Below are 22447 nucleotides of genomic sequence, written 5' to 3'. Positions count from 1 at the left end.
TCTCTCTAATAAAATGGACCATTTTGATATGTTTTTAGCAAGTTTTTGCTTACAAAACTTGTATGTAATCAGTTTTCAAACAATTTTGCGTTAGTTTGAATCAATTTGGTTGACTTTTTGAAAGTTTTGGACGAATTTGTTCACAAGTCTGTCAGATTTGCATATATCGTTCATTGAAGATTTGTATCAGGCGATTTCCTCAATCGCTCATTGAAGTTCTTGATAGGCTTGTCCGATTTTGTTGAGTATATCGCTTGTGGAAGAGACTTGGTGAAATATTTTTGAGTATATCGCTTGTGTATTGAGCGAATTATGATAATATCACTCAAGTTTTAAGTGTTTTTGGTGATACCGTGCAAGTGTTAGTCCATATTCATGTAAATCGTTCAAATGTTAAGCGATTTATGAGTAAATCTGCCAAAAAATTTGAAACATTTATATAAATAAATATGGTAGGATTTGAAGAATATATGACATTATTTTATAAAAAAATTATACAAGTAATAATTGTTTCATATTAATTACTCGTAATGAATATCATTCAAATACTTTTGTAAACATTCACCATCTTCATTTTCATGTGATTATTGTGGCACCCCATTCTACATTTACTTCTAAATGTTTCTCTTGGAGTCATAATTTTTTTAAAGATCATGTTATTTTTATTTCACTTACAAGTCATATTATGTGCATGTTAATGGCGCGCATGCATATGCACATGCACACAAACACATATATGCCGATGTCAAACAATGCGAAGATTTTGTTTCTGGTGATGTTTATTCAGTTATTGACACGACCCCACGGTTGGTACATACACTAGAACAAGAGAACTACTTCATCCAACTCAAGGGCACTTTCTCTCAGTAAAACAGTTGGAAAGAAAACACACACACACACACAAATATAAAATGATTTAGAGATATCCCAAAAATTTAAAAAGGGTATGAAACATCCCTACCATACGATACTGATCGTGGTACTGATACCACGGTCATCATGAAAGAGATAAATCAGTTTTGAACCCAGGACCTTAATGTTTAGAGATACTTGTAATCAACAGTTGGTATGATACAAAAGCTAGGGCAATAGATACTTATCATCAACAGAATTTAATGTTGGTATGTGGGCAATGACCTTTGCTTAATTCCCAACACATTTATTCATTATTTACTAATGCATATGTTGTTGTTTTATTATGACATTCGATATGAAAGTAGTCGATGAAAAAGATTACATAATTAAAGATTCTTCATCCAAACATGAACTAACCTAAAACTCGAATGCATAAGAACCAGAGATCGTCAAAGGTACTCGGTCGGGATGATATGTTCTTTGTACAATCGGAAAGGCTGACCTCAGGACGTCGACACAACAAACAAGCACCAACGATGATGATGTTTTCTTATCTGTCATTTACATTTAACATCCTTGCACCTGAAAATTTTACATTTAACAACTAAAATGGGAAAATAAGGAAACTAAACTCATGGGAAAAAACCTCCCAAGGCGCCCTAAAAGGGGGATCAGATTTTTAAAAGGTCTTTTTTTTTTTGTAATTCAGGGAGGGGGAAAAAATCGTTACCCGAACAAACAAAAAACAAGGGACAATGAGAAATAAACCTCTAAAATATGTCCAAAGAATTATCTAGCATGGCACCATCCTCCCACTGTACATCTTTTGCATTTGGATCTTTCTCAATGAACTCGAGAGGTGAATCTAACGGTGGCGGAATCTGCATGGATTATTATTATTGTTATGATTACAGGTGATTATGTTGTTATTTACCATTTCCCTTGAATGTACGAGTACATACCATGCAGCGGATCAAAGGCCAATTAATTCCACGGAAAAATGCATGCTCTTTTATTGCATTGGAACCACCAATTGATCCTAAACGGCTGGCAGGATCTCTGTTCAACAGTGCATGAATCAGCTGTCTTGCTGCAAGACTAACCTGAACATACATTGCCATAAAATGAGTTTTCGAGTAAATAATGACAAGTTAAGATAACAAGTAATTCAACTCAAAGATGGAAAAAACATTTATCTCATAACTATACAAGTTAGGGCTTATTCAATCTGAATAATCCAAGTCCTTGCACAGTAGAGATTATATTCTTACTGGAATGCTACTCGGAAACGTTAGGTCTTTATGCAAGACGTTTGCAAATGTCTTCTGCCTGTTCTTTCCTCTAAATGGTGTCCGACCATAAAGCATCTCATATAACAAAATACCTGAAAGAAAAATAATCAAATAAGAATATCATAAAATTTAGTTAAATTCCATGCACTTGAGGTCAAATGAACATGCTGAATATATATACAAAAGACAGTATAATGCTGTAAAGAAACGACATCAATACTATATCCATGTGCAAGGGCAGTTGTACTTGTACAGAAGATTCTAGTTTCTATCTAAGATGTATCATATTACAAGATCTTGCCAAAGGAACTTGTGCATCTTCGATGATGCAAAGCCAAGAAAAAGCATCAATTCTTATATGAACTTGGTGTAAAAAGGAACTTCATTGTTTGCAAATGGGTGTTGACTATGACGCATCATCTTGATTGTCCAAAAGCTAGTTTTGTGATCAAGGGTTAGCTCAACCATATGAGACCAATTGCATGGCCACCTGTCCAAAAAATGCTCTTGGATTTGCATTGCTTTATCATTCACTACTAGACACCATTAGTTGGATATTAGGGAGAAGCAATTTTATTGGATCAACCATTGAGCTTTTGTGTTGGAGGAGAGCACATTTCAAAGTTTGTCGTCTTCAAAGACCTTTTGTGGTCTAAAGCTTAGATTGCTCATTTCCCATCAGTTGTTTGGTATGTCCACGGCTATTTTAGTAGTTTGTGGCTAATGTTGTGATCACCAAGGACGACCTTAGAGGCTAGTAGAGTTCCAGATCTTAAGTACAAAGGTTATTTTCAAATAATTGAGGTGTCATGGTCCTAAAGGGGATTCTTATTTGCTAGAGCAAATATGTTTTGTTTATGGGTTACTTGGATGGAAACTAGTAGACGCAATTTGACTTAGAATGGCAAACACAGGATGCTCTCCCAGAGTTCCATAGGATCACAAGAGATTAGGAAGCTTAATTTACATGACAGTTACATTTCAAAACATCCCTATGAGAATAGTCAGTAAATTATGTTTGTTTACTACACACTATCCTGAGGAACTTTGGAGGGAGGAATGGCAGTAATAGACCTTTCATATGTCAATGGGCAAGATAACTGATTACTGAGAAGTTCACCATCGGTTACTATATCTTTGTCAAACATGGTAGCCATCTCATGTGAGATGACTTGGATATGACACATCCTACATGATGTTGGTGCTTTCATGGACAAGTTGATGTGGTTGAAATGTAATCATCTGTGAATAATGCATATGCAATCGAACATATGTTTCCACAAACACACAAAAGCTATATAGGCCGATTGTCATTTATGTGAAGATTTGTTGCAGGAACCACTATAGAGCCTCCATCCATCTAGCATCTTCATATTCGAGCAGCAGAAAGCTGCTAAGGTATTGATGAATCCCCAAGCAGTAGACTCCTATATTACTTTTATTTGTAGCAAGCTAGGATGACAGACGAGGAATTTGCACAACCAATTAGTTTTGGTTGCAAATGTTTGTTCACTTTTGTTGACAATTATTCTCCTGCTATTTGGGTTTATTACTCAAATCTGAAAATGAAACTTTTCTGTGCTTTGCTGGTTATATACCTATGGTTAAATGAAAATTCAACTTACTGGCATATAACCCTCAACAAAAAAAACATTATCTGCTAGAGGTAACTTGTGAAATCCTGATCATCAGTATACCCCTATCATGACAACACTCATATATCATGAGCCACGTGATTAAATAACTTAACCTAAATGGAAATTATTTTCTTCTGATTACAGAACCATAATCATCAATAATTTTGGTACCAATGATATACTTGGTGCAATTTATAACTAACTAGGAAACTAGTCCTCAATTCCAGATGATCTAAGAATTATAAGAGGCAATTACGGCTAGTATACTTTCCAAAAAACTTAACAGCTAGCGAAAATCTGATCGTAACCAGATCCCTAAAAATCTGCACCTCTCATATAACCTGCTCATGATTTAATAATCACCAAATCAACATTATCAATATATTGCATAAATTAGAAACCATGGTGGTGTAGTTGTTGCCATGGAAGAAAAGAAGATGGAACGAACTATAATAACTGAAAGGCATAGGATCATGAAAATTAATGAGCTTACCGACAGCCCACCAATCAATAGCACTGCTGTGGCCAGCTCCTGTTATGATTTCCTGAAATAATTTCATATTTAAGAATCCCAAGAAGTTGTACAAAAATGAAAAGATATGAAATTGGTGTACATTTCATGGCTAAGAATGGTGCTTTAAGTTAGCATCAAAGGTTTCACGATATATATTCTGTGTTAAATATTTTGTTGTCTTCTATAAAGGCGTACTTAGATGATTTCAGGAACATTGATTTATGTGAGGATGTCAAAGGTTAATTAAAAAGAAAAAACAACAGTAGCTTGTAAGCAATAGTAATATTGGTTTGACAAGTTCGCACACTATAAGTTTCTACATTATGTCTATTTGATACTTTTCCAGGATGAACTTTACATACAATGGTATTATCACTCAAGTCAGAAGGCATTTAGCATAAACAACTTGTAGTACACTTAGTGGACTGAAGGAATGTAATTGTCAACATGTATTACCTTCCCAATAGAAGTCTCTCCCTAATAGTTATAATAATGATAATCTTCATTATCATTTCATTAGTTAAAATAAGCAGATGTATTTGTGTTCCTACAGCCCTTTAGGTACATCAAATCAATAATCATACTCAGAAGATTATTACTATCATTATCATTATTCTTTCATCATATTATATTGCAAATGGCAATTATGGAAGAATCTGCACGGTTTCGTGCATCAAAATCATAAGGTGATAATAATGTGGGCCAATCGAAGCTAGTTTGAGACTTGAGCATTCCATGGATAACAAAGAATAAGCAGAGGTATTTGGCCTTATAAAAGCAGGCTCACTGAGTGGTCAGGCTTCACCACATATGAAAATCAGGCTTAAGCCATCTGTCTTACATAATCATGTAGCTTCAGCCTTTATAAGTGAAGTGCTGATACCTGAATAAGAACGTCTAATTATGTGTATCAAGTATGAAACACAATCTTCTTTCAGTTAATCCTCTGAAATTTGATTTACCATACGATCTATATGATTTAACTTCATACATAACAAGGACATTATAGTAAAGGTAATTACATGTTAATTATTTTGATTATTCTTACAACTCTAACTCCCTTTTCTTCCTTTTTTTCCGGTGCTATCAAATTTTCTTCTCAACGCGTTGCAGTTTAAGTGAAGTTGTTGATTGTCAATCATTCTTATTTGAATTTTGGTTTTACAGATTTCTTAATCAAATGTTACAGTTTATAATTGTGATTACAGCATCAGTAAATAGGAGGTCAAATCAGTCTTGGATCTAGAGTAGCAGCTTTCACCTGATTAAGCTTCAAGATAGACCTACCCGTGCAATTTGAGTTACAAATTTCAGGAACAATAATTGTAATTTACCGTCAACATAATAAGTAGGGTAAATTGTAAATATTGTCCCTGATGTATAAATCAATTTGCATGCTTAGGTCTATTAGCAATAAATCACAAGATTCATACCTGAAAATGAAAAACATTGTATAATTTATGTAAAGGGGGGAATTGGCCATTTTAAGTTTTTATAACAAAAAAAATCATCCCTCAAAAAATGTTAATAATTACTAATAATAACATTATTTGTTGTCTTATTTCAAAATAATTATATCATTATCATCTTCTTCAATTCATCCCTCTTTCATCTTAAACCTCTTGAAGAACAAAAACAGAAAAAAAACATTCAAAAACAAAAATCTAAAAAATTGAAACCAAAAAAAATCTTCATTTTCAGTTCCATATTTTGTTGTTCTCAACCATGAATTTTGTGTTCATTTGCCTATGGGTCAGTAGCTGTACCAATCAACTTTCAAGTTCATTTCATTATGGCAGGCCTTCTGTTTTCTTTTGATTATGGGCAGTGCTGCATTTTTTAATTGGCTTTCTTAATATGCATTTGTGTGTTCTTTAGGCTTGGATATATCTACCCCGAACAGTTATCTTCATTTGCAGTGGCATCTATTTGCACGTGTCACTGTAAGCATGGCTTCAACAGTTGTTGAAGGTTAAATACATAAAGGTCCCTTTGCAAAAGAAGATGAAGATGGTGTGCTGAGCACCTGCATGTCCAACGTTCCATTTGGAAGATTCAATTGTGTTTTGGTAGGTTTGGATTGTTTCAAAAAGCTTGCTTAGGAAGCTTTCATTTTTTACTAGAAATTTGTTTATCTTTGTAATTCTCTTTTAATATATAAACCAAAATGTAATTATAACAATAACATAACTGGTATTAAATATTATACTAATTGTTATTAGATAATTTTGTAGAGGGATGGATTTTGTTATATAAGAATTGAAATTGCCTATTTGCCCTTCATCTAACGGTGTGAATGGCATACATGTACAACATCCATTGTTCACGTTTTCAAGGATGGATCCTGTAATTCATTGCTAAAGACCTATCAAGGCAATTTGAGTGATGGTCCAGGGACGATTTCAGTAATTTACCCTAGTAAATAACTTCAATGATAATTTACCAAAAAAAATATGTAACACTCAGTAGTTGTTGCAGACACACCAACTGTTATATTCACAAGCTGCGCTTTTCTTCTGGGAAGAAAGTGAAGTTACCTAACTGGATACGAGATTTCCTTTCCCAAAAATGGCCATGGCCATATCCATTTGAGATTGTACAACATGCAATGTATGTTCTTTAATTTTAGGTTCCCTTAAGAAAAGTTTGCAGTTCCTTCTGTGTCATCATTTTTTCTGTAGTTCAGCTAAATTCACATAGTACTACTTTGCAATATTTCTATCTTTCTTTCTGCTCAGTATCTTGCTATAGGGAAGATGTGTGTTATATTTACACTCAACAGGGAAGACCTTAAAAGCCTTAAACCTCAACCATTTAATTCCTATTTTAATAGCTCAGATAGATGTTGCAGGTACTGGATCTTCATAAGAAAAGACCTTCAAATTGCCTCATAACAAGACTTACGACCGTATATCAAGCATTATTCAAGGTATCTGCAGAACTAACTGATGATAGCCTATAACCAATAGGAGGAAGTTCTTCAGGTCATTATGAATAAACTAATTTCAAAATAACACAGGTTATCAATCCTAGTTAAAAGCAAAGTTTCGTCATACCGGAGCAATGTATTCTTCAGTCCCAACAAATGAATTTGATTGTGTGGATGGTTCTGCAACAAATGTAGGTGGTGGTTGACTCCTAGATCTTCTTCTTTTAGGCTGAGGATGTTTTATGACCTGCAAAATTATAAGTAACATACGATAAGAATCCGGGATCTATTAGGACACCAGTTATATGCATACTTATGCACAGATGACACTGTTTTAAAATATGAAAAGTTCAATTTCATACTTGTATCATCAATGAGAATAATATCAATACCAGTGAAGAAAACTGTCACAAAAAATATGCCCAAAATAATTAACAATAATATCTCCTAATGTTGCCTTCTAACTCTAATAAGAGTAAACTTAAGTCTAATATGACTAGGAAGTTGGACCATAGATCTCTATCATCCAACAACGGAATTAAATTTGTACAATTGGATAAGCTCCTTCTCTTTCCATATTAGAATTAACAGAAAGAGGGAATATGAAAATCCAACAACTTCCTTTGATTATGAAAATCCCCTAAGGGGGTGTTTGGTTGGAGGTATTAAACAGTAATTATGGGTCCATTCCCCCATAAGCCATATTTTCAATCCACATTAAGCTGGGGGGAATGAAAATTCATTGCCATTTTAATTCTCTGTCATTTCCATTTTCATTCCCTTGCCTGAACCAAACGCCTCCTAAATTACAGGGTAATTACGAACAATCCTTCAATACTCGACTAATAAGAAACAATCCAGAAATTCTCACTTGAAATTTCGTGCAATGCATGAATTTTACCATAGTGACCGAACAGACCGCAGACTTCCGAAAACTGTAAAACTGCCCCAAGACTTCCATAATTTAGAAATCAAGCCACATATATTTGAAAATGAAGGTGACACTATATAACTTAATCATCTGTAAGATAGACTTTATTGTGCATGTTGAATATAGCTGAGCACATTTTTTTGTTACCTCACGCAGGAGAAGATAAGCCAGAAAATGACAGGCTTCCAGAAAAGAAAAGAATAAAAGTGCCATGGGTGAAGGGTTTCCCATTTACAGGATTTAAAAGGTATTCTGAGGAGAGGTATCTTCTACAGAGATCAAGGACACATGAGGACTCTTCACATAGTAAGCAGGGTGCCTGATAACTCTAAGGTCCATCTGTGGTTGAGATGTCTTTATCGATGGAAATGTTCATAGTAAAAGAGCAAAGTGGTTTCTCAAATTCATATAAATTCAGGGTACCATACCAACCAATACATTTCATATGTGATAGTATAGACGGGAGCTCTAGACAAATTAATGTTGGTGATTTTGGTGTCATCAACCATTTTGGTGTCATCAACCATTTTGGTGTAATTGTGATTTACTTGGGATCAACTAGGTAACAAGGCAAACATAATGTGACTTGGGAGGTGCAGAGTACGCACAAATGTTGCCCCTATCACCTTAGATCACCATAAGGCGGGGTCCAAGGGGCAGCGCCCCAAGCAGGTGGTCCCACTGAACGAGGCAACGCGCCTAAACCTCTACGAATTTTATGGATAGGTTTACTTAGGAATTTTAAATTTTGGGACGTTCTGGAAGAAGGTTAGGATCCTTCTTGAGTTGGTCCTGAAACTTTGTAATTTTAGACCAAGTATAAATCAGAATGCCTTTGACTCGGAGCTTCTAGGCCTTCTGATTAGGTCCTTCCGTGCTTCTAAGTCAGTTACCGATCCAGGTTCCATCTTATTTATTAGCGGTTGTAACTGCTTTGCAGTTACATGTTAGCCGCCTAACCACCCGTAACCGTCGATCTCTCTTATAGATACATAAAACGATTAATCTAGTGGATATAAATACTCGAATTTATGCCATGAAATGAGAGTGAAAATTTTGGATTATCCCAATACTAATTTCGTACAACCTGAGGCATTAAAGGGTCGAAATATAGTATTTGGAAAGTGTGATTCATACACAATCCAAGAATTATCCAAGTGATTATAACTACAAAAACCCAGATACTCAACGATTGATGCACTTCTATTGCCAGTCAAGCAACTATTCATACTACAAGAACTAGATAACCTACAACCGTACCAAATTACCAAACATATTGAAGTTGTCTGTCATTTGGTGTGTAATCCTACTACTGGTAGTCTGGTACTGCTACAAAAACTCCTCCCATTTGGCCTATCCTGTTCAGACGAAGTACCAGCTTGCTAAGATCACGAAAAAGACTCAAAACAAGACTAAAATCGATCTCATGTATAACAAGTTATGCAAGACTCTTGTCTACACTCAGACTTTAGGACTTAGGTATATAAGTAGTTTAGCATGAGTGAGGAAGGATGGGCACTACTAAGGTAAGTTAAGAGGGGCTAATGGATTCTCCCTAGTAATCGAGACATTGTGTGAACCCCAAGACTCAACGATAGACATAGCAAGAAAAGAATAGATGCACATGCTAATAACACTACAAATTGTCCGCCCTCTTTTATAATCTATTATCCATCCCAACAATTTACTGACAGATAAACATTATCGATTACCAAGTTCCTAAAAGAGTCTGATGATAAAAACCTTAATCAAGCATTGGAGATAAAACACCACAAATGTAGCAAAACAGTTAAGACTCACACACGAGCCTCGTTCATTGATTGGCACAAAAACTTGGGACCTATATGGCTATACCTCGAGGTCTTTCTGGGAGGGGAGGAATGTTAGACTCATGACCCATGCTGGTTTAAATCTAGGGTTGATTGGTAAATAAGCAATGAAAGTATTTCCACAGTTAACAAACACTATATAGAGGGACTAGGAGAAGTCAAGTACTATATAGATAAACAACTCTATATAAGCTGCCTCTTGAAAGCAGATTGATTTCATATTTTGATTCTTGCTGTTTGTTCTCAATAAAAACTTCCTTGGTTCCTATCAAAAATATTATCTAATGGACCATGAATATGCATGTGTCAAAAGGAGAAACAACTAGGTAATCCTTGATTGTGAAGTACAAAATATTTAAATATTTTGAAGAAGACATACTTGGGGTTTACATGATGTTCGAAATGATAGATCAAAGTCGCTCAATACAACATGCCCATCTATTTGAAGTAGTATATTCTCTGGTTTCAGATCCCTATAAATGATACCTGCAAAAGACAAAAACTTACATCAAGAACAATACATTGTCCTTATGCTGAAAATTAAAAGTTAGTCCTAAAAGATTCAATGAAGAAAGAATTTATTAAGTGATTGAGATCCTAGTTTATTGCCATGACAATATATAACTATATTAGGCAATGATCATAAATATGTTATTACGGTGGAACAACATTCAGATTAATACAGTTGTCTTGGCGGAAAACTCCCACAAGAAACCCACCTTTTTTTAGGATTGTTGTAGGGATGATCACCTCAAAAAATTCTCGTTTTGTGGGCAGAGGCGGAACACAAGCTTTTTAAACGAGGGGGACGAACCTAAATTTTATAAATGTGTCGTATAAACGAGTATAGTTTGCTTCAATGTAATAGACATATATGTTCTAAAAAAACACAAAAAAACACTAACTAAAATTAGGGCTGTAAACAAACCGAACGGTAAACGAACGGATTTTTTATGTTCATGTTCACTCGTTAAGAAAATGTGCTTGCTCAAGTTCGTTAATATTCGTTCGTCAAGATAGATGCTCTTCTAAAGCGCAACTCATGGGTGATCCAAAACCCTTCTTACACTTCTCACCTTAACTCATATTCTCACACACACACACACACACACATATATATATATAGGCGAAGGACCATGTGAGAAGGAGGGTTAAGGTGAGAAGCGTAAGAAGGGATCTGGACCATTGATCACTTTAATCTCAAACTCACCCATGAATCATGCTTGATACGGGGATTGATCCGGTGCATCTCGGTGCATCTTATCCTAATCCAAGGGTGAAGATCCCTTCTTACGCTTCTCAACTTAACTCTGTTTCTCACTGGAACCCAACTATATATATATATATATATTATATATATATATATATTATATATATATATATATATATATTATATATATATATATATATATATATATATATACAGAGAGAGAGGGGGGGATCAAACGAGAATACTAACTATTTAAGAGAATACGAAAACGGCCAAATTACGTGCAAAATCATGGGATGTTACATGAACGGCCAAAAAAAGGTGTGCGGGCGACTTTGGTTGCGTCTTCAGGTCATGGGGTGAATTCGTGTGAATCACATGTGATTTTGTACATGATGTTAGTACAAAAATCACATATGATTCGACCGTTTTCTTATTCTCTTTAAATATGTGTTGTCATTTGAACCCCACTATTATATATATATATATATATATATATGAATATATATATATATATGAATATATATATAGAGGAGTGATCATATGAAAACCGCCCTCATTTGTGTAAACCGTGCAAACCACCTTCATATATATATATATATATATATATGAATGAGATTAATCATTTGAGAACCCACAAAATTGTGAGGATTTTTTCATCTAATGCTAGGATTTATGGTGTTTATTACCATATATTTGTTTCACAACGTGAATTTTTTTGGCCTTTTTGGAAACAAAAAGTGCATCTAAAATGTATCACATTATGAACTGAATACATATGAAAGAAACACATTATGAAATAAATAAATGTTAATTTAATACATTAAATACTAACCTTAGATGGAAAAAAACCATGTGAAACAATATCTTAAGAACAAAAGTGCCTACGGTTATCACAATGTATGAGGTTCTCATTTAAATATGCTCATATAAAATATATAATGTACATATATATATATATATATATATATATTACAACTCAAACAAAACAAAGCAAATGATAGTTTTTTTTTTTTTCTAATTTTTAACTATGTTGAATCTGGATAATGGAGTGAGTATGGCAGAGGCCCAACTCAAACAATTCTTTTTTTATCATATGTAAACACTAGAAACCAACTTAAGAGAGAAAAAAGCACAGGGGACATGGCCCCTGCAAGCCCCTTTATCCGCCACTGTTTGCAGGTTGAAATGGATCTCTCAAAAAATATGTCAGGTCGAACAGATCATCCATCAACTAAGAAAATAAAAACCGAGAATACTAAACAGGTACGTTGTATGCAAATCAAGGACACGGCATAGTAAGAGCTTCATTTAGGAAGGAATGTACACAATGGAAGGCTTTTATCAAAAAGCTGACAGGGTGAGATGCTTAATTAATCGGATTTTGATAGTGGGGTGTTGTGCTTTAGTTGCAGTAACCTGGTTTCGTGGACTAAGAAGCATGAAATCATTTCTCACTTGAGTGCAATATTTTGAGTATTGGGCTATGGCATATATGTCATGTGAGATTATATGAAAGACATGTAGACTTTCACATTTCAAAGAACTAGGAACCAAATACAGCTGGACTGTGTTACTTGGTACATAACCATGCTTCAGGGACTGCTACAGAGCCTCCTTCCATTCTGCCTACTCACCTTTGGACCTGAGCACTTGATGAAGCCTCTAAGGGAGACTCCAATTGACTCTATATGTGGCAGATTGGATATGACTTACATCTATGCCCCAGAGTGAGGTGGATTGTTATTATTGTTTACTAGGGTTGTAAGTTATCTGTTCAAGCCCATGTCCACCTTCTTTTGAACCCTAACTCTCTAAAGAACAAGTACTTCGTTATTAATATATCTATATACATAAACTTTTGAATGTGGATTATGGTGTAAGATTTTAGTCTCGGGCATAACCATGTAAAATAGTCTCCTAACAAGTTCCGTAGCAACACAAAATATAACCAGCAGAGGCATTAAGGAACTTAAATTGAAGAAAGAAAACATGCTTCACTTCAATAGAAAAGCAGAAATTTACAAGGTAAGTATCATCAATTTCTTATGACATTGGACGAAGAGATACCTAAACAATGGAGATATTCTAAGCCAATTACGACCTCAGCTGCATAGAACCTGCAGACAGCAATTAAATGAGAGGGGACAATTTCACTAAAAGCATACATGAAACACAAACTCACTTTCAATAAAGGAACGATTTCAATTTGTCAGAATCTATTTCACATCAACAGAACTTTAAAGTGATTCCTACTAGGAAACAAAGGGAAAAAACGGCTGCCATTTAGCTTAGAAATTTCCAAAAAGTAAGTTTTTTTATGTATGGAATATCCAGTATTAAATTGTTGAAATAATTATGTGCTAAGGGCTTATTGGTCTTTTCTTCCCTTCTAATTTCTTTTATTTACACATGTACCCATACAACAATATTGTTTATCAGATAACTTATGTATGTGATGAGATCCATAATTTGTATTTTCCATCGTTCGTCAACCTGACGCAAGAACCCCACCAAGAAAGTAAACTAATGATGCAATTGCAGTGGCAACATGAAACAATAAGATTTGGGAATGATCAGGAGTGTTGCAAAAAATCTGGTGCTAACTTTTTGTGGCTTAAGGGTATCTTAAGCCTTGAAGAAGTAACTTTGAGGAATAATTGATGTGCAGATGATTAGATACCTTCACAGTTTAACCCTCCATGAACCCAATCACAAAGAGCATCTAATTTCTTTTGACATGATTACATCCTTAATGACATAAAGTTCTAGCAAAGAATGCTTTAAATGTTGGGGAAATAGTTATACTTGATGTAATGTATGACATTAGAGCTGAGAACCAAGACTCAGTTCAGTTGTACCACTCAATAGTATAACTGATTGCAATCAGTAATGGTGTCTCTAGGAAGTACCTTGCAGAATCTTCTTTGAATAATTTCAAAGGTTGTTTGTCAAGCAGCGCAAATAACTCTCCTCCAGGACAAAAGTCTGTTATCAAGCAAACATGTGTCGGAGTCTGAGGAGACAGAGACACATTAGTATGTTACTACTACAACCTAATTATAATTTTTAAATAAAATCATTAATATAAAATTTATTTGCAAAAGAGCATAGATCCGTATCATTAGGGTAATCCTAAAGTTATGAGATCAGTGCATATGCGCAGTAAGTATGAAGTCATGTTGGCTGTAAATAATATTAGATCATATAAAATGAAGACCGCCACATGGTTATGAAAAGATAAAATACATGTGCGTGTATATGTTGCACTACCAGCACCGTCTTTTTTTACTTCTATGTATGTGTGTTATCTGAATAGAGATCCATTCTCTTAACTTTTAGGATCCTACTTTTTTCCTTTAATGAGCACCAAAAGTTTTGATACGGAATCATCACTCCTGTGCATGTTAAGTCAGCAGAACCAATAGGGAATGGAATTTAACTGAACACATGGCTAACTAGATAAATTTTAGACTACATTAGGACAAACATAACTTATTTAATGACCAATATATGAGAAAAAGGATCCATGAATAAAGTGAAAATCGGATATCCTTTTCTTGTTATGTAGGTTCTCTTTTTCCTTTTTATTGTGGCTCATGTACTAGTAGAACATGCTGGGTGAAGAATATATAGAGGAATATATAGAGGGTTAATATGATTAATTTCTTATCTGAAGTATAGAGAATGTATTTCCCATCAGAATTCATCGTAACATGTATTCCTGTATGTTTTATATGAAGCCCTCGAAGCAATTAAAAGAAGAGGGAAATTTGACCTGAAAAGATGTGTAAAGCGTCGGGAGGAAAGGGTGATCCAGTAGCGCGATTATCTCCCTTTCAATGCAAGCTCGATGAACCTGCAATTTACATTAAAAAATCAAGTTTCATACTCTCTACATTTTTTGTAATTTTAGAGTACTACACTTACATAACACTAAGTAGAAATGGATGAATACACCAAATATAATGTTCCTATAGTACAACTACAAGAAACCCTCGAGTGACATCAACACAAGACTATCCCAACAGCTATCTAGCTATAATTGTTAGTGCAGGTTGGCATTCATCAGCAATATATCAATCCATCATGGTTTACACCTTTCCACAACTATTTTTGGTTTGTTCGGAAACAAGGTGATGACACCCCAGGATAAGAATAATGAATGTACCAACAGTTCGGACCATCCTTCTAGGCCAGATTGAAACAAAAGGAATAGTGTTATCTAATCAGCTTGTAATTGATGACAAGGGAATGTCAAATTGAATAAAGTACACCCATAGTATTTTCTGCGAACCCTTTACGCATTTCCCTTCTGCCCAAGCCTCAATGTGCTTGTTTCACTTCTCTCCTAAGTTATTGGGCGTTTATACAGAGTGGTGATGATTTTATGATTTTTAGTAAGATAGCACATGCACATGAAGAATTATTTTAGGCACCTTAGTCATGATAGAAGTAACCTACTTAAGTCATCACAAGAGGATACTTAACAAGAGCAGAAGGGATCACTCTTTGGTGCAATGTGTTGGTCTGCCAACTGAACTTAGTTGTGATACAGCTGCCAAGTTGCATGTGATATTGGAGTAGTCTTTAATGATCATACCTTGTTGCGGTTCAACATTACTGCTTTATCCATTGCCTTCATTGCGAAAAGTTCACCAGTACCTTTCAGTTCAACCAAATGAACACTGCAACCAACATAAGGAGCAACTACTAAACAGTAGTAAAGAATATTGTACTTGTTCAATTGAGAAATGTTCCAACTAAAACAGTACGAACAATCATAGCCATATCAGAAGAAGAAAGCAAGACCACCAGACTCGCCAGCTTTAAATTGTATCAGGCTATCAGCATAGTCTTTAATTAAAAAAAAGAATTGGCAGAATTTGTTCAATTTGACCCCTAATTCTACTTGGTTTACTTATACATTGATGATGCTTTGGGGGTCAAACAAGATGCAGGACCTAAAACAGTGGTACTCCTGATAAAAATGATTTCAGGTTTTCCCTTGAAGCCTTCAAAAGTCTATTTAAAAAGTAAAATGAGATTACTCATGATAAAAATGATTGTAAGTATCCGGGTGCTTTGTTTTTCTGTCACCTGGCATCTGGCAGAAATGCGAAGATCAAACCATTTCAAATTGAGTAACTTCCTGTTAATGGAAAAAAAATTCCAATAGGAAAATCTAGGGGGCTGAAAGAACTTCCACAATAACAAACAAGATGTCGTAGGAAGGATCACAAGTATAGGCCATCAATGAACCTCCTTTACTTGCTACATGGAAATTATCAGAATTTTACTTGGGAACGAATTTATCTTAATTATGGATTTATAAGTGGGAAGAAGTTTGACTATTTTACATGATTTATTAGTTACTAAGGGGCTTTAAGTCTTTTGCTTGCATTCTTCTTTGATGAGTACAATTTTGGTTCATAGCCTATTCAATTTGATGTAATCCGAGGTTTTGATGACTAATGTTATTGAATGATAACATATTAACATTGTTAATCATATGAAGCAATGAACCCCAAGATGAGATGCTTTGAGTTGTCTCTGGTCTTACACTCAAAAGATCATAGCTATAGTAGGTCCTAGTTCTTTTCTAGTTTCTTTTCCCCGAAATCCTATCCTTTTTGTTTCTTAGTTTGCATCAACATGATAAAATTAATCAGAACAAAAATTATCGATTAATCAGAACAAAAATTAATCCTATGACTATAGCTAACAATATGAAGACCATAATCTCAAATTTCAGTTACAACGATCGTAGAAATCAGAAAAGTTGATGAACAATATCAGAAAATGCACCTGCCGGTATCTCCACTTCCCAAAGGCCTGATAGGCTTAAAATGATCAAGCCCAATTATTGCACCACCTGCAGTGATCTACAATGCCAGAGGGTAGGAGAAGGATGTAAATAAATGATGGCATACAAGCTTATTGATAGGGAACAATTCATAGAACTTCACAAACTAATAAACAGAAATCAATCTCCAACAGAAGCATATTGTTTTTTAATGCACTTATAAGCTAGGGTTTTAAGGCAATGAGAGCAAGGTTTTGTAGGGTTAGGGGGCCTAGGTCTTTGAGCGCAAGCTCTGATACAAGTGGAATAGGAGATAACTTGATGAACTTTATTGAGGGATAACACCAAATTATGGATCTTTTATTTCATTTGTCTCAAAAGAGGGAGATACAAAGGCCATATATACACAAAGAATATCAAGTAATTTTAAGGATACCGAATATCTTTAAGGATACCGAGTATCTCTGAGGATACTGAATATTTCTACCCCCCCCCCCTCAAGCTGGGAATATATATTGATCATTCCCAGCTTGGAGCATAGATTTTCAAATGCCAATCTTTGGGGAGCTTTAGTAAGGATATCTGCAATTTGTTGTTGTGACGGCGTGTATCCAATACTAATAACTTTGGCCTCAATTTTCTCGCTTATGAAATGTCAATCAATCTCAATATGCTTTGTCCATTCATGGTGGACCGAATTCTTTGCAATTCTTATAGTTGCCTCGTTGTCACATGAGAGTTTGATTGACTCCGAAGTTTCAACTTTAAGTTCATCGAGAAGTCTCTTAAGCCATATCCCTTCACATATTTCGTTTGACATTGCCTTGCTTCTGCACTACTTCTCGGAACAGCTGATTGTTTCTTACTTCTCCATGTGACAAGATTGCCCCATACAAAAGTACAATAGCCTGAAGTAGACCTCCAATCAATGAGAGACCCGCCCCAGTCTGCATCAGTGAATACGTTTATACCTCTATCTGAACCTTTGATAAAAGCAATTCCTTTTCCAGCTGTCCCTTTGAGATTCCTCAAAATTCGATATGCCGCCTCCATGTGTTCATCTATGGGATTGTTCCATAAACTGGCTTACAATTTTACTAGGAACCCTATATCGGGTCTTGTGTGTGAAAGGTAGATTAGTTTTCCTACTAGCCTTTGGTACCTTCCTTTGTCTACTGGAATGTTGTCTTGCTTGGATCCCACCTTGTAGTATGGATCCATTGGCGTACCGGCTGGTTTACATCCAAGCAAGCCTGTTTCTTTCAGGAGATCTAGGACATCCTTCCTTTGAGAGATAAAGATTCCTTTTCTTGATCTAGCAACTTCCATTCCAAGGAAATACTTCAAATTTCCAAGATCTTTAATCTCAAATTCCTTTGACAGAAGGGTTTTGAGACGGCCAACTTCTATGTGATCATTGCCGGTCAGGAATATATCATCAATATAGACAGTAAGGGTTACCTTTTGATCAGAGGTGTGCTTAACAAAGAGCGTGTGGTCCGCTTGGCATTGAGTGTATCCCGTTCTTTTGAGAACTTTAGAGAACCTATCAAACAAGGCTCATGGGGACTGTTTTAGGCCATAGAGTGACTTTTTGAGTTCGCATACCTTGCCTTGATTTGCCTGTGAGTTGAATCCAATCCAGGTGGAATGTCCATGAAAACTCCTCCTTCAGCTCGCCATTGAGGAAAGCGGTTTTTAGATAGAGTTGGTGTAGTGGCCAATCTAGGTTTGCAGTGATAGATAACAAGACTCTGATGGTGTTGAGCTTGGCAACTGGTGAAAATATTTCTTGGTAGTCTATCCCATATGATTGAGTAAATCCTTTAGCTACCAATCGCACCTTGTATCTCTCAATTTTTCCATCAGATTTGTACTTAACTGAGAAGATCCATTTGCAACCTACTGTCCTCTTTCCTGGTGGAAGGTTTGTAATCTCCCATGCCTGGTTCTTCTCCAACGCCTTGATTTCTTCAAATGTTGCGTCCTTCCATGCTGGGTTTTGTAAGGCTTCGAGAATAGAGGTGGGAACCTGAGTTTTATACAATCTTGACACAAAGGCACGATAATTAGGTGATAATGGCAACTTTACGTAAGGCAGAGTTTGGTTTTTTTGGGGTGATAGTGGAAATTGTAAGATACGAAATTCTTTTTGGATGTGAAGTACAGGTCTGAACCCTCTTTCTTAGAGCAATAATAAGATCTAGATTATCAGCATTAGTAGGCTCACTAGGGCACATACCTTGAGATTCAGAAGTTGGAATTGGTTGAGACTCGTGGCACTGCTCAGATTGTATGGCCTGTACTTCCTAGTCCTGCTTCCTTTTCTTGGTGTAGACTAGGGTTTCCTTTTGGGGGTTGAGGTGTGTATTTTTCTATTGGTGTCATAGGATTGGTTGAATGATCGGTGGAAGGATAGGTGAGGTTAGTTTGGAATGGTTTAGTTTCTGGCACATGCAGGAAGAGAGTTTGATCTTCAATGGTTTTGGAAGAGATTGGATTGGGTCAGTGTGAATACCTTCATTTGTGAGAGGGTGTTCGAGGTGAAGAACTTCCATTCAAAAGGGGAGTAACATTTGTACCCTTTTTGGTTTGGAGAATAGCCGAGGAAAATGCATTTTGAAGCTTCGGGGTCAAGTTTGCTTCCTTGATGTGGATGAATTTGGACAAAGGTTGTACACCCAAAAAAATTGGAGGTATGTCTGAGACGAGATGAGTGTTAGGAAATGACTATAAAAGGACCTGCCATGGGGTTTTGAATTTCAGGACTCAATATGGCATTCGGTTTATGAGATAGGTAGAGGTGAGAATAGCATCTCCCCAAAAGTGTTTGGGGACATTGGAGGTAAAGAGAAGGGAACGAGCGGTTTCAAGTAAGTGTCTATTTTTCCACTCGGCAACCCCATTTTGTTAAGGGGTATCAACACATGAGCTTTGATGTACAATCCCTTGCTCAAAGAGGTAGTTTCCAAGGACATTGTTGTAGTAATCTGAGGCATTGTTAGTCTTTAGAACTTGGATATTTGTGTGGAATTGGGTTTTTATCATCGTATAAATTTGATAAGGCTTTTGGTTTCTGATTTTTCCTTCATGAGAAATACCCAAGAGAGACGAGTATGGTCTTCCATAACAGTAGGAACCACGTAGCTCCTGTTACATTACTTACTCTTGTTTTTCCCCATATGTCACTATGTATCAGAGAGAAAGGGTGAGATGGTTTGTGTAATTTAGGTAGATATATTGTGAGAGAGTGTTCTGACAATTGACAAATATCACACTGAAATAAATGAGGATTTTATTTTTGAATAATGATGGATATAGTCGAGACAAATAGCTAAAATTAGGATGACCTAAACGATAATGTAGATTTAAGATCTTGCTATCCTGCTGGTTCTAACTTGATATGGGAGGATTGGTTGAGTTATTCGTTGGTGCAAGGTGGGTATGGTTGGCAGAGTGACTTGGATCAAGTTGCATTTGAAGTTGGTACAGACCTGCACTAATCTTAGCATTGACCATCATCCTCCCCGAATCAGAATCCTGAAAACACAACTATTGGTATGAAAATTAGTGGTGCAATTGTTATCCAAAACGAGTTTACTAACGGATAATAAATTGCAATTGAGATTGGGAACATAGAAGACAGATTTGAGAGTGATATTCGGTGACACCTTGATGGATCTGAGGCCTGTTACTTTGGAGCAGCTTCCATTTCGGACGAATAAATGTGAGCAAGGTTTCAAATCATCAAACAACTGTGGGTTTCCAGTCATGTGATCTGATACACCGGAATCCACTATCCAGGTTTGAGATGATTCATTTAAGACAGTAAAGGCTGCTGGTTGAATACCTATTTGAGCACCATTTCCCGAGCTTGGGGTGGAAGAGATCAGAGAGGATGCCATAGTTGTTGTTTGGATACCTGCCGGTTGTTCGATCGAGCCAAACATCCTTTGAGGAATCTCCATTTGTTCTTTGTTGAATGGAAGAATCTCGGTCTTAGGATGATTAGTTGTAGACACAAGGTTTCCACGACTTTCAATGCCATTAGTTGCTCGTTTAGTCTTCCAATCAGCTAGCTTTCCATGTATTCTCCAACAGTTATCCCAGACATGGCCGGGTTTGTTGCAGTGGTCACACCATGGCCTTCCTCTTTTGTGCCTGCTTTCGTTTGATGATGAGTGATTCCCTCCTGGATGTGAATTTTGAGTGCTGGTATGAGGATCCTCATGCAGCAAGGGCAGATCGATCGACTTGTAAGGTTGAAGGGACTGTCCCCATCATGACTTTCTTACGGCTTTCTTCTCTTCTGATCTCCGAAAACACTTCCCTGATTGCGGCTAGTGGTTTGATCCCTAGAATTCGTCCTTGGACTTCATCCAAGTCCTTGTTGAGCTTGAGTCCCATAAGGAACTTGAATATTCTTCTCATCTCTACCATTTTCTGAATTGTAGCTTAATCTGTAGGGCACTTCCATTCATGAACTTCATAAAGATCGAGTTGCTGCCAGTGCCTAGTCAGTAAGTTGTAATAGGCAGTGACAAATAACTCTTCTTGACGTAAATCATGGAGTGTGCTTTTGGTGGCAAACAATTCTGCAGTGTTCTCGTTACTGGAAAAGTATCTCGGGCAGCCTCCCATATTTCTTGAGCCGTAGAGTAGAGAAGAAAATTTTCCCCTATTTCTAGGGTCATAGATTTAATCAGCCATGCCATCACCATATTGTTTTCTGATTTCCAGTTCTTGAGACTGGGCTCATTAGATTTAGGAGCAGGAACAGCCCTGTAAGGTGATCTTCTTTTCCTCGACCATGTATGTATAGCATGACGATTGAGACCATTGAAGGAAATTATGGCCATTTTAGTTTATGACCAGTAATTGGAAGGAAACTCTCAGAGTTTCCTAGAGGATTTTGATGAGAAGTCTTTGAATTGAACATGACTTCTGAGTGGGTTTGGGAAGAGGATTCTATGCCAGTCATAATGATATTGAGGATGGTGAGAGGACAACGTTAGCAAGGGGACGTTGGAGCTTACCGTTGTTGCTTAATCGCTGTTGTGATTGAAACACAGCAGTAAGAGGAGAGTGGTCTGGGAGCCTTTATTAGTACAAGAGGAGGAAACGGGGGATTTCGGTAGTGAAGTTGAGGACGATAAAGTGTTGAATACAGCTGACGTGATTGAGGTGAGCAAAGAAGTCGAAGTTCATCTTAATTCGGTAGTAGGCCTAACGAATCCGAAGACAATGAAAATGGAAGGGAGCATAGAAGGTCAAAGAGTGGTAATCCTCATCGATAGTGGAGCAACTCACAATTTCGTTTCCAAAAATATAGTAGATAAGTTGAATCTGAAGATTGATAAAACGAAGGAGTATTTTATAACAATGGGGATGGGAAACAAAGTGAAGAGTAATGGAATTTGTAAGCATGTTGTGTTGAATGTGCA

The 22447-nt window shown here is 36.2% G+C and overlaps 1 protein-coding gene across 1 annotated transcript in view; it reads right to left on the bottom strand.

The window, feature by feature from the left end:
- Positions 1–1138: 1138 nt before the first annotated feature.
- LOC112502903 (phototropin-2) overlaps positions 1139–22447 on the bottom strand; it is a 39203-nt gene continuing 17894 nt past the window's right edge. The window contains exons 13-24 of the mRNA XM_025106919.1: positions 17006–17082; positions 15801–15885; positions 14976–15056; positions 14110–14213; positions 13268–13317; positions 10367–10473; positions 7355–7474; positions 4278–4329; positions 2127–2239; positions 1818–1958; positions 1624–1736; positions 1139–1437 (exon numbers count right to left, since the gene is read on the bottom strand). Coding sequence (XP_024962687.1) covers positions 1626–1736; positions 1818–1958; positions 2127–2239; positions 4278–4329; positions 7355–7474; positions 10367–10473; positions 13268–13317; positions 14110–14213; positions 14976–15056; positions 15801–15885; positions 17006–17082 — 1041 coding nt within the window. The 3' untranslated portion in view covers positions 1139–1437; positions 1624–1625. The remainder of the gene's footprint in view (positions 1438–1623; positions 1737–1817; positions 1959–2126; positions 2240–4277; positions 4330–7354; positions 7475–10366; positions 10474–13267; positions 13318–14109; positions 14214–14975; positions 15057–15800; positions 15886–17005; positions 17083–22447) is intronic.

This window comes from Cynara cardunculus, unplaced genomic scaffold, assembly GCF_001531365.2.
Source record: "Cynara cardunculus var. scolymus isolate 2C unplaced genomic scaffold, CcrdV1 Un_Scaffold_2146, whole genome shotgun sequence".
Classification (NCBI taxonomy): domain Eukaryota; kingdom Viridiplantae; phylum Streptophyta; class Magnoliopsida; order Asterales; family Asteraceae; genus Cynara; species Cynara cardunculus.
Note: the sequence above shows the minus strand (reverse complement) of the source record. Positions and strands in the feature narration are given on the sequence as shown.